Genomic DNA, 13,571 nt, shown 5'->3' on the forward strand with positions numbered 1-13,571 from the left:
CAAAAGTAAAACTACATAAGGGATAGGTACCATCGAGGAAGTTGATTCCTATGCAATTGACAGACCAACGTTATTTGGTCGAATATGTCAATTCAATGTTAATTGTGATCTGTCAGCTGGGTTTGACGTAACGCAACCAAACTACTTAGGTCCCCAATTTGCATACGAATCAACTTCTCTGATAGTACATTTAAAGAGTTCGCTGTGAAAGTAGCTGCGCTGAAAGACCAACATTTTTTGTGATTTGCCCTAGCGTCACGGGTTTCTCCATATCAAAGTGAAAAGAAATTGCTCTTTCAGCGCTGCTACTTTTACACTGAACACTAGTATACTCAGGAATCATACACACCCTTAAGTATAGGTAGGTAAGTATGTAAGTATCAATTAGCTAAGTTGTTACACTCTGTATAAGCCAGATTTTCTAATGTTCCGATACCACAGTAGAGTTTGATAGTTTTTAGAATTTTTTTGCACCAGTGTTTAGAGGAGGTCACAAATAGCTTAAATTCTAAAACTCGATCAAATCCGACGTGTGCGTTAGCGTATTGGTTTGAAGGTCCAATATATTTTTAGCTATGAGTATTAAGTATATATCCTTTATTTTTTAAGAAAATGACAAGGATCAAAGTCGCAAAGAAGGAGGGGCATTTCTTTGGGTACGATGTAGCACGTTGAGATATATACCAAATGAAAGGGCTTAAAAAGTTGAACATTTTATTGTATGACAAAAAATCTCTAAGCCATGGGAGAAAGAAGTTAATGGGGGTAGAAGGTAAGAAAAAATCATATAAAAACTCCCTATATTATTGCATTTTATAGTGTTGCTGGTAAGGAACCATTTCTGGAAGGTAATCGTATATGAGAAACTTAACACGTTCGTTCCCACTACGATATTCATGATGTCTTCTCGTATGCCGCCTACATTGTACGGCGACTCACCAGGTGAGTCGCCGGCACTGCAATATAAATTGAATCGACTCACCTTGTGAGTTCACTGGCACTACGTAAGGGTAAATTCAATTGTTTGTTATTTCTGTGGTCGTTACGGTGTAACTAAGGTGTTTAATGCAATTAAAAAGTGTTTGGTGTTGTTGTAGGACTATTCAGCTTGTAAAAATGGCAAAAAACTCTTGATGTTGCAAACCTTTTGCAGGTTTCAAAGTTAGAAAAATGAGTATATTAAATGGATCTAGGTTTCCGATGTAAAATTATTATACGTTCGTAGATAAATTTAAAGAAGTTCGTTGTTAAGTCTTTTTAACTGACTTCTAAAAAGGAGGAGGGTTCCAGTAATAAAGCTTAGAGGTACAAGACCACTTATAATAAAGAAGTTTGCGGTAACCGCTAGTTAGAAATATTTTCGGAAGAAACAATTTAGATTAAAATAAAAATCGTTAGAAGATTAGTAATACTTTGATGTCAACACAAGTATTTTTCTACGTAAAAAATTGCGAGAACTTGAAAGTCTAAAATAATATAGAATAATATGGACTCCCAACCCAATATTACTTACTTCTTTATTTTCTTAAAAGTTTACTACTAAAAAGCCCGGCCACACATTATCCGCATTTCTGATCAGAAAAATTCGGACGCTCATGCATTTTCACACCTCAGAATTCTGATACGAGTAGTATGCGGAGATCCACAACAAAATGTATGAACAGAGTGCGTTGAACGCACGAAATTTCTGATCAGAAAAATTCGGACGCCCACCAGAACGCACTGCGTTCTGGTGGGCGTCCGAATTTTTCTGATCAGAAATTTCGGATGATGTCCGGCCGGGCTAAAAAAAGGAGACACTTCTACTTTTTTCAATTCACAGAATATATTTTAATTTTATTGAAATGGAGTGAGGTCACAATAGACATAACTACCAGTAGTTCGACTGCAAAGAAACGGACAGGTTTCAATATCTGTCAAATTCGTCGGGTTTCACTAGGATTATGAACGGAATGTGCCTCGCGCTGGGCTGGCTGATATAATTTATTTTTAAATATTTAAAATAAAGATTTCAAAATTGGATTCTGTCAATTTTAATCGCATGTGCCAAAACACAAACAACAATACGACCAAAGAGGAACACGTCCATCGAATATGTCATATTTTTAAATTCGTTGGTAACAAGTTAACAACCCTAGCGACGATTTTCGTCATAAACCCCGCGTTCCAGATGACGTTAGAAACGCTCACGCTCAAGACCGTAGTTTTCCCGTTCCACTAGCATGTGAGCGTCAGTGATACAAACCCAAGTGGAACGGATTATGGAGCGTTTTGAGCGTTTTGAGAAAAGTTTACAAAAAGAACTATATTTTTTTATACATAGGTACATTGAACCGAGCTTGGATATTACGATCCTTTTCTTCAAGTCGTAAATAAAAGTAATTTATTGTTTATAGTTACATTTATTTTACAAATAAAATACATAATATTATATTTGTTTCGTTTTTAGTATTACATTTTTTTCCTTAAGTAATCATATTTTAATATAGTTAAACTTTTATTATATTTGAGTATTCACATTAAATCATATTTTAATAACAAAACCACATACTTTGAATATTGACTATTGTCACAATATACATTTAAACGTTCTAAGGTAACAATACCGCTTAATCCTTAGTCAAGTACGAGTAAGTCAACAAACTATAGGAGAGATGAAAATTAGTATTAATTATTATATTTTAGAAATCATTTGACCTTTCATTTAAAACAATTTATTTTCTAATCAAAATATTTCATTATAATATATTATTTAATTTATTTAAATAAAATATTATTTGTAATGAAATAATATAAAGTTTTTTTGTCTCTACTCTCTCCTGAAAACTTTCCGAACATGGCTTTCGCGATATAGTTACGTTAAAATTAAAAAAAAAAACTAGAACGCCCACTTTGACCCATCTTCGTCAAGGGTCGTTTTGAGCGAAAATGATGACGTCATGAGTGACGTCATAGCCGCGATCAAAACGACCCCGGTCGCCAAAGGGAACGGCAGAAGGGGACGTTTTGAGCGTTTTGGTCAAAATTAACGTCATCTGGAACGCAGCCAATACGTCAAATTTAAAAGTCTAAATAATAGTTCTAAGTTGGCATACTCTATCATTCTGTCTACTCTGGTGGGGTGATCAAAAGAACCAAAATATCGCTGTGATTGCATCACACCATAGACATAATATATACTGTAGGTTTATGCATCACACAAAGTAGGCATGGAGTCCAATGTCATTTTTAAAACTCTCCATACGCTTGGTATTAGTAAAATGTTTGTGTACCGGGCCATTAATAAGTACAATGCGACCTCCTCTGCTTGTGGCAGAAAAAGATGCCGTATTCGTACGAAAAAGGTGGTTAAAGCAGTAAGGGATAAAATTTGAAAAAAATCGGTTCGAAATTTTTATTTGTTTATTTTATTTTATGTCTTATCCACTTATCCTTCTGGGATCCAGGTCCTTATTCTATTAAAAATAATCCCACCAAAAACATTTTCATGTAAAAATTTTGCCAAGATGAGAACATAATAATATTATAGTTCGTCGTGTCAAAAAGTAGTGAGATCTCATGTAGAGCCAAGTTTCTAACCTTACATACTCAGCCCTAAATCTAAAAACCTTAATTTTACACTAAAGCGCGGCAAAATATTTGATAATAATATTATAATGTGTCAGACGAACTATAATATTATTATGTTCTCATCTTGGCAACATTTTTACATGAAAATGTTTTTGGTGGGATTTCATTTCTTTTTGTAAGCTGGTTTACGTTGTTTTTTCTTTTAGTTCATTCTTTAGGATTCCGTACCCATAGAGTAAAAACGGAAGCCTATTACTGAGACTTCGATGTCTGTCCGTCTGTCTGTCTCCAGGCTGTATCTCAAGAACCGCTATAGCTAGACTTCTGAAATTTTCACAGATTGTGTATTTCTGGTGCCGCTATAACAACAAATACTAAAAACAAAGTAAAATATATAAGGGGGGCTCCCATACAACAAACGTGATTTTTTGGCCTTTTTTGTTCTATATCAATAATGGCAACAGGTAGGTACTTGACTTTTTCTCAAAGTCCTTAGTTATATGACTGTTTTAATATTTAATAATAATATTAAAATAAATATTAAAGTAAAAAATTAAGAGGGGCTCCCATACAAAAAACACAAAATTTTGCCTAATTTTGCTTTATAATGGTACGGATAGAGGTTAAGTTGGTTTTGATAATTTTTTTGTTGTTTTAGTACTAATGTAATGTTACATACCAAATTTCAGCTTTCTAAGACTTCTGGAAGTACCCTAACAGTTTTGATGATCGGCGAGTCCCCCAGAACAGTTCTTTGTTGCTAGCATCCCTGCTCTACTGAACTAGGGACTAATTTTTTATTTTATAAAGGCCGCATGGGCGTAGCCACACTGGGGCAAGTTGGGGCGCTTGCCCCAGCCCCACCCTGGCTCTGACCTATAAGGTGCCTAACTAAACAAAAAAATATATTTTTCAACTAACTACAATCATAATATCCGTACAGCTCGACAAGGCTTTAAATTAACGTGGCGAAAAAAGGGGAACTAACGCTGCCATCATACAAAAACATCATTTTTCACAGTTCTCCTGCCGCTTTGGTAGGTTGACTGCGGCCCCACCCTGAGCCCAAGCCTGGCTACGCCCATGATAAAGGGTATTTATTGTATGCGGGGAGGAGCTATACTACCCCTTGTAGAACGTTATATAAAGAAAGGGTAACCTGAGTCTAGACCCTGTGGTCTATGCCCTATTGGCATAGTCCGTAGTAAATAATTGCATCGCCTTACACTTTACAGTGACAAGCGTCCCCTATTTACATTACAAAAGGGCGTCCGTAAGTGTGGTAAGGGCTATTCCGTTTTATTTCTTTTAATAGACTTTTTATATAAATAGACTTTTTAGATCTTTTTATAAACAAAGGTTAAACGTATTTGTTCAAAAATATAAGTAACTAATGGGTATTTTTTTCGCTCGTCCTAGTAGCTGTCAACCAGCGATTGTTTTTTTGTCAACCAGTGAGTACGGCCGCGGGAACTCTTTTGGAAGCTGAATTTGCAAGACCAAGAAAAATATGGGATTAATAGGAGACTTTGCCATTTTTTCGCAAAACAAGACGAGCGTCCGAGTTTTAAAAATACAACTGCTATTTTGACATGTTCTTTATTTTTAATATTCGTTTTATTTAAAACAATTTAACCATAAAGTATTTGTATAAAACTTGATATCGCCCGCAATGGAGTCGCGGCAAAAATCGTTTATCATGCGGGAACTGTGCGATTTTTCGGGATATAAATATATCCTACGTCCTTTCCCGGAACTCAAAGTATCTCCATACCAAATTTCAGCAAAATCGGTTCTGACGTTTGAGAGTGAAGAGGTAACAGACAGACAGAGAGGCACATATTCGCATTTATGATATTAGTAACTAGTAATAGTAATTAATCTGTGCTTATGCATTATTATAGATTTAAGTCCTCTTCAGTCTGATGACTTATTATTACTTAATTATTATTGTAAATAAGTATTAAATACATACTACAATAACTATTCCATTATTAAATCAGTTTATAAAATCGGGTACCTTGAGACTAGAATATAAATATAAAAAGTCTATAAAAAGAAATAAAACGGAATAGCCCTTACCACACTTACGGACGCCCTTTTGTAATGTAAATAGGGGACGCTTGTCACTGTAAAGTGTAAGGCGATGCAATTATTTAATACGGACTATGCCAATAGGGCATAGACCACAGGGTCTAGACTCAGGTTACCCTTTCTTTATATAACGTTCTACAAGGGGTAGTATAGCTCCTCCCCGCATACAATAAATACCCTTTATCATGGGCGTAGCCAGGCTTGGGCTCAGGGTGGGGCCGCAGTCAACCTACCAAAGCGGCAGGAGAACTGTGAAAAATGATGTTTTTGTATGATGGCAGCGTTAGTTCCCCTGTTTTCGCCACGTTAATTTAAAGCCTTGTCGAGCTGTACGGATATTATGATTGTAGTTAGTTGAAAAATATATTTTTTTGTTTAGTTAGGCACCTTATAGGTCAGAGCCAGGGTGGGGCTGGGGCAAGCGTCCCAGCTTGCCCCAGTGTGGCTACGTCCATGCGGCCTTTAAAAAATAAAAAATTAGTCCCTAGTTCAGTAGAGCAGGGATGCTAGCAACAAAGAACTGTTCTGGGGGCACGGGAGTGCCCCCGCCAAGATGAGCCAAGCGAAGCGCGCAAGGGCACTACCTACCTTTTCTCGAAACGTTTCGTCGTATTTTTGAACCCTCGTAACTTTGGTTTGAATAATGCCAATTAGTTGAAATTTTTAAGATAAAGTGACATGGGTATAGTTATTAAATGCGCAAAGTTTGAATATCGTAGCTATTATACTTTAGATTTTATAGGAGTCCAAAAACCCACAATTTGGTCACTGACTCGCCGATCATCAAAACTGTTAGGGTACTTCCAGAAGTCTTAGAAAGCTGAAATTTGGTATGTAACATTACATTAGTACTAAAACAACAAAAAAATTATCAAAACCAACTTAACCTCTATCCTAATAATTTATATATTATAAAGCAAAATTAGGCAAAATTTTGTGTTTTTTGTATGGGAGCCCCTCTTAATTTTTTACTTTAATATTTATTTTAATATTATTATTAAATATTAAAACAGTCATATAACTAAGGACTTTGAGAAAAAGTCAAGTACCTACCTGTTGCCATTATTGATATAGAACAAAAAAGGCCAAAAAATCACGTTTGTTGTATGGGAGCCCCCCTTATATATTTTACTTTGTTTTTAGTATTTGTTGTTATAGCGGCACCAGAAATACACAATCTGTGAAAATTTCAGAAGTCTAGCTATAGCGGTTCTTGAGATACAGCCTGGAGACAGACAGACGGACAGACATCGAAGTCTCAGTAATAGGCTTCCGTTTTTACTCTATGGGTACGGAATCCTAAAGAATGAACTAAAAGAAAAAACAACGTAAATCAGCTTACAAAAAGAAATGAAATCCCACCAAAAACATTTTCATGTAAAAATGTTGCCAAGATGAGAACATAATAATATTATAGTTCGTCTGACACATTATAATATTATTATCAAATATTTTGCCGCGCTTTAGTGTAAAATTAAGGTTTTTAGATTTAGGGCTGAGTATGTAAGGTTAGAAACTTGGCTCTACATGAGATCTCACTACTTTTTGACACGACGAACTATAATATTATTATGTTCTCATCTTGGCAAAATTTTTACATGAAAATGTTTTGGTGGGATTATTTTTAATAGAATATGGACCTGGATCCCAGAAGGATAAGTGGATAAGACATAAAATAAAATAAACAAATAAAAATAAAAAATGTTTTATTTCTGAGTACATTTTAAGAAAATACTTTCAGAATGTTAATATTAGCTACGGTGCCTACCACCGGTCCGGGAACTATCCCGGCGAGAAGAACCGGCGTAAGAAACTCGCACGGGGCCCACTTTTTTACCAAAAAAAAGTGAGGTAAAACAATTAATCTTTTAAAATAAAATTTACAATGCTGTAACTTAAAATTATACAATGTCAACATACATACATAGTAAGTCATGTACAATAATGTAGAAGTAGCCTTGTAAGCAGCCATCCTACTCCCAAGATGTGCCATCGTTTATGTAATCATTGACCTTATAATGGACCTTATGGCTTTGGCACACAAACGCTCTTTGACTACTTTCTTAAATTTATTAATGGAATAACTTACTTTCTGATGGATGAAACCATAGGTTCTTAGTAGTGCCTCAACGTGTACTTAGAATACCTGCGAATTTGTGTAGCTCTACGTGTGACACCTGGTCAGGTACCAGGTACCAAAGTGAACAAAAAATTAGTCTTACTTTACTTATTTTATCATGGCTAATATTTATATATAATTTGTAGAATATTATTCTAAACTTGTATCATGTAGTGCAAGACACTTTTTAGTGACCAAAACTTTTATCAGTCGCTTTAAAAATAACTTGCAAAATTTTTTTGAAGGCGTTATTTTTATTTTATAAATTAATAAAACACCTTAGAAAACAATATTGCAAAAATTTATTTTCTACTAGTCGTTAGCCGCGACTTCGTCCGCGTCAGCATAGTATAATTTTTTATTTTATTTTATTTTCTTTATTAGGAACAATAAACAGTTACATGTTAAAACTAAGTTATTACAATTACCTATGGTTTAGAAATGGTAAACACATAACCCACACCATTGTTCGCATATTAAAAACGGAAAGCACAGCGTATATATGGATAAAAATATGTGACAGTAAGATTAGATACAAAACTACAAAAAGCAATAACACATTAAATTAAAGATAATAAAAAGAATTAAAACAAAGGATATTTTCAATGTAAAGTTAAAAAAAAAAGTATAACAGAATAAAAATGTACATTATTAAAAAAAAAAACTACATGTAAAATAAAACAAAATTTTCAACAAGTAAATAAGTTAGAGTTCATTTTCAGACGCTAATTTGATCAATGTCTCCATGGCTTGTTTTTTAAATTTTAAACTATCAGATAGGGCAAAAATATCAATATTAGTGAAGTATTTGTTGTATGTATCGACAAGACGACGTAGGGGGATACGGAGACCAGCATTAGTCTTGCACGTTTTAGTGAAGAATAACTGAAATTGTCGCGCTTTTCTCTGATAAATTGTTCTCGGCACCGTGAAGCAAATCTGATTGGTGATAGAAGAGCAGTCATATTTATTATTATCTACATAAACCATGTAGCATCATGATATCAAGAAGTATATGTCTGGATTTTAGGCTTAAAAGTTTGAAATGGTCTAACAGCTCATTATATGGCAATTTAGATTGTTTATATTTAAAAAATATGGTGCGCAGGCATTTTTTTGTACTAACTCTATTCTATCGGAATATTTGACGTAAAGAGGATTCCAAACGGGTATAGCGTATTCTAATTGTGATCTAATTAGGGTCTTGTATAGCAGCAATAGTGTCGATGGTCTCACAAAGTCACGGGTGGACCTTTGTATGAAACCGTACATGCGATAGGCTTTGTTAATTATATTGTCAATATGTGTATCAAAATGCAGAGAAGAATCTAACATCAACCCTAAGTCCCGGATTAGGTTTACTTTATTCAAAGGCACATTGTTTATAGTATATATAAAGTCAAGTTTTATCTTTTTTTTGGAGAAAGAAATAGTTTGGCATTTAGGGAGATTGAGGAAAAGTTTGTTATGAATGCAGTAATTGTTTAGTCTGCATAGATCCTGTTGCAAAAGCTGACAGTCCTGTATATTTTTGCATGATTTAAAAATCTTCATATCGTCAGCGTACATTAAAAAATCTGAGTGTAACATACATTGTTTAATATCATTGATAAAAATTATAAATAGAAGTGGACCCAATATTGATCCCTGGGGGACACCTGAGCTCACAATGAAGGAGTCAGAGGCGTAGCCGTTAATTACAACCCTTTGTGTTCTGTTATAAATGTAAGACATGAACCAGCGCAATAAGTTGCCTCGAATTCCGTTGAACGCTAATTTCTCCAATAGCAGCGTGTGATCCACTTTATCAAATGCTTTTTTAAAATCTGTGTATATAGTGTCAATCTGAACGCGCATATCCATGTCACTAAATAAGCGACCAACGAAACATATGAAGTTAGTGCATGTAGATCTTTTTTTAACAAAACCGTGTTGCTCGGGTAGGATAAGATCATGGATAAACGGGTACACTGCATCATGTACGAGTCTTTCAAAGAGTTTAGACAATGTAGATAAAATAGAAATGGGACGATAATTCTCAATATTGCTCTTGTCACCGTTCTTGTATATTGGTGTAATAAATGCCTGTTTCCAAACCGACGGAAATACTGACTCTTGGAGACATTTATTGAATAAGATGTACAAAGCGCATGAAATGTTATTAGCGGTTTTCAAAAAGAAAAAAGGCGGAATGCCATCCGGACCGGCACCTTTGGATGAATCCAGTGATTTCAGGGCTTTTAGAATACATTTTTCAGTTAGATGTATATTTGATAGGCCTTGAGCAGATTCGGAAATAATGTCAGAGGGTTTCCAGCTAAGTGGATCTAGAGTGGAATGTTCGTAGACCGAGCGGAAAAAAGTGGAAAATTAATTACATATATCGGTGGGATTATTCGACGAGGCATTATTATAATACATGTGATTAGGGAAATTAGATTTTTTTTTCTTATTTGAAATGTAGGACCAAAAGTGTTTAACATTTGTTGGTATACTGTCTTCCACCGATTTTATATACCCACGAAAACACCTTATGATTTCACTATGAATTAACTTCCGATAGCTAGAAAAGTGTTCGTAGTCTTTACGGTTTTTGTATATTTTCTACTTTATCCATGCTCGTTCTTTGTTTTTAAACATTCTTACTAGATTGGGAGAAAACCAGATAGGGAAACTAGAATTCTTAGATCGAGTTAAGGGGACGTACAATTTAATTAAACCGAACAGAGTTTCATAAAATGTATCAACGGCATCTTCTGCTGGTAAGTGGGAAAGTATTGTGTGCCAGTCTAGTAAGCTAAGTTCCTTGTTTATAATAACAAGGATTGATAATAATTTTCCCCTTTTATGGTTCCTTACACAAAGGGTAAAAACAGGACCCGATCACTAAGATATTTCAGCCTGTTCGTCTGTTTTTCTGTCTGTCTGTCCATTTATTAATTACTTACTGATAATGCCCGCAACTTTGTTGCGCAAAAAAAAGCATTGTATCTCCTTTCCTGGGGCTTAAAGTATATCAGTGCCAAATTTCAGCAAAATCGGTTTAGCAGTTTGGGCGCGAAAAGATAACCTTTTCACGCCCAAACTGCTAAATCGATTTTGCTGAAATTTAGTCCACTTTGGTACCTGGTACCTGACCAGGTGTCACACGTAGAGCTACACAAACGCGTAGGTATTCTAAGTACACGAGGCACTACTAAGAACCTATGGTTTCATCCATCAGAAAGTAAGTTATGTCTTATCCTCCTGGGATCCAGGTCTAATAGGTTATAGGGCGGCTGCTATCGACATGAAAAGCATTTCTTTTTTTTTTCTACGAATAATAAAAACTATTTTGTTTTATTCATTTTATTATTTTTATATTGTAAGTACAATATATAATTACAGTCATCGCGATCAGTACTGTCCTTCATCGGAATACACGTCATCCCTCACTTTTATTTTGTTCCTGTGCTCGTTAACTTTTGGAAATGATTCTTTTTCTTCCTTCACGACACCCTTGCCTTCGGCGTTTTTCTTATGATATTTTTTGTTGGGTCTCGGGTATGATTCCTTGTAGAGTTTTTTGATGACACGTGGATGTCGGTGGCCGGGTATTGGCGTTATTTTGTCGTCGTCTAGCGGCACGTCCCGTATCAAGGCGCTTTTGAAAGTTTGTCCGCGGTTTGGCTCGCTCAGTGAGAAGGTAATTCTGTCGTGATGAATCTACGAAAAGAGATATTATTTGAAACTAATAGAAGAGTACTTAGTAATTAGGTATAACTTTGGGTTTGGAATTTGGTGCTATTACCGCAGCAGAATCTGCACAAAACCTTTGTCAATTTTGGCAAAGTTAAGTTCATTGTTATCCTTCCTCCTTAAAGGGCCGAATTCTCACGAATCGAGGGTGTAGCAAATAATATGCCTCCATGGGACGGCAGTCGGCACCCAATGCTCATACCTTGATTTTGTTACAAACAGCTAAGATGGAATTTAACCAAAATCGGAATCGTATTCTAGTGCTTGTTCAGACTTCAGACACAGCGGGCATCGCGCGTTTCCCGTACAGAAACAGCTGTAGTACAACGCCTTGGTACCTAGTAATAATCTGCGAGCGGTTTAACCGCGCGGGTTCAAACCGCACGGATCCCGCAGCCCGCTGTGTCTACTGTCTGAACAAGCTCTTGATAGTTTTAGGTAGGTACCTTATATTCAATAGCGATGTGGCACTCCTTTTCGTCCTCACAGACCAGCGAGTTGATGTCTGCGGGCTTGGCGGCGCTGGACGGCCGTCTGCCCGCGCGAACAAAACGCCACAGCGAGCGGATACGCGCACCGCATGATTTCACTATGTCGTTCACCTGAAATAACATTAAAATAAGCCCTAGCAGATTATAAGTACCTACTAACCGGTGCTTACTAGCACCTAAAATTAAAAAATCAGCCAAGTGCGAGTTGGACTTGCGCACGAAGGGTTCCGTACCATTATAGAGCAAGAATAGGTAAAAATGTGTCTGTGTGGGATTGATGATATTGCAAACTATCCCGAAACTGTTATGTAGTGAGTTTATTTCGGGATATCCATTCTAATACGAGAAATGTGAAAGCTGCTGAACCGATTTAGTTGAAACTTTGTATGGAGATATTTTGAAGCCCGGGAAAGGACATACATTTTTATCCCTGCAAAATGTACGGTTCCCGCGTGACAAAATGAATTTTGGCGCAACGGAGTTGCGGGCATTAACTACTTTCTATAATTTACTAGGCATAATATTATGCTGCCCCCTAATAGGTACGTCGTCTAATACCTATTTACTAAGTATGTACCACATTATTGACAAGTGCTGCCAGGTAGAAACTATACCTTGATAGGTTCGCCAGAGTCACAGTTGCCGTTGTTGTGGGGTTCGATGCCGAAGGTGTTGACGCACGCGCGGTCCTCCCCCATCAGAGAGTCGATTTGGAAAGCGCACTTCGGGGGCGAATTCACGCGATCCTACATTCAAAATGTATTTAAAAATCAGTTTAGATAGGAAATGAGATTCATTTTTCAGTCCATAAATTGCGTAAGACGATAATTTGAGGATTTCAGGTTCAGACAATCAGGTGATCAGCGTTAGATCTCGTTACAAAACATTTTCCGCGGGGATCAAACCCACGACATCCTAAGTTGAGACTCGAGAACTAAGCTATCCTAGCTCTAAACTCTAAACTGTTAGACCACACAGACGTACAAAGGATTTACAATCCAGTAGCTCTATGAATATATTTCTTATTAAACTGCACATGGTATATATGTACTTAATACTTATATTAATATTAATTATTACAATTTAAAACTATGTTTATGATATCTTACCCATCCAGTTTCGTCGCAATGCCTCGGTTCGTCATAGCAAGCGTAGTAGTTGGTTACCTTAGAACCGTCTTTGCGCTCGTCTATCGACCAAGTGTACCAAATCTCACCGAATTTGAACATACTGTTGATATGATTTTGCATGTAAATCAACGGAAAGAACAAATCGTTTGGATGTAGATGACTTTTTTCAGTTACTTTTTCGTCCTCATCATTTTCATCGACATGTTTGCGATATTTCTTCACAAAGGGCATCAATGTCGCGTCAGTCCTCTTTGTGATGGTATAGGAGTCATCGTCATCAATTCTCGAGTCATCCTCGTCGGAATGCATCAACACTTTGACTTTGCCTCCAAAAGCTACATGCAATAATACAAAAACTAAACAATACTTCATGGCGTGTACTTATTGTTTGACTGTTGATAAAACTACGGTGGTACTTATTTAGAATGT

The 13,571-nt window shown here is 36.1% G+C and overlaps 1 protein-coding gene across 2 annotated transcripts; it reads right to left on the bottom strand.

Annotated features, from left to right (window-relative positions):
- Positions 1–142: 142 nt before the first annotated feature.
- LOC121738620 lies at positions 143–13,571 on the bottom strand. 2 transcript variants are annotated; one of them, XM_042130796.1, is made up of 5 exons: positions 13,122–13,571; positions 12,627–12,758; positions 11,968–12,123; positions 11,164–11,488; positions 143–190 (listed from the first exon to the last, which is right to left on the bottom strand). In XM_042130796.1, exons 1-4 carry the CDS (start codon positions 13,512–13,514, stop codon positions 11,180–11,182), a joined length of 990 nt encoding a protein of 329 aa, XP_041986730.1. In that variant the 5' UTR covers positions 13,515–13,571; the 3' UTR covers positions 143–190; positions 11,164–11,179. The 2 variants fall into 2 exon arrangements, with proteins under 2 accessions (XP_041986730.1, XP_041986729.1); XM_042130795.1 differs by having other exon boundaries at positions 152–190; positions 11,156–11,488.

This window comes from Aricia agestis, chromosome Z (assembly GCF_905147365.1).
Source record: "Aricia agestis chromosome Z, ilAriAges1.1, whole genome shotgun sequence".
Lineage (NCBI taxonomy): Eukaryota > Metazoa > Arthropoda > Insecta > Lepidoptera > Lycaenidae > Aricia > Aricia agestis.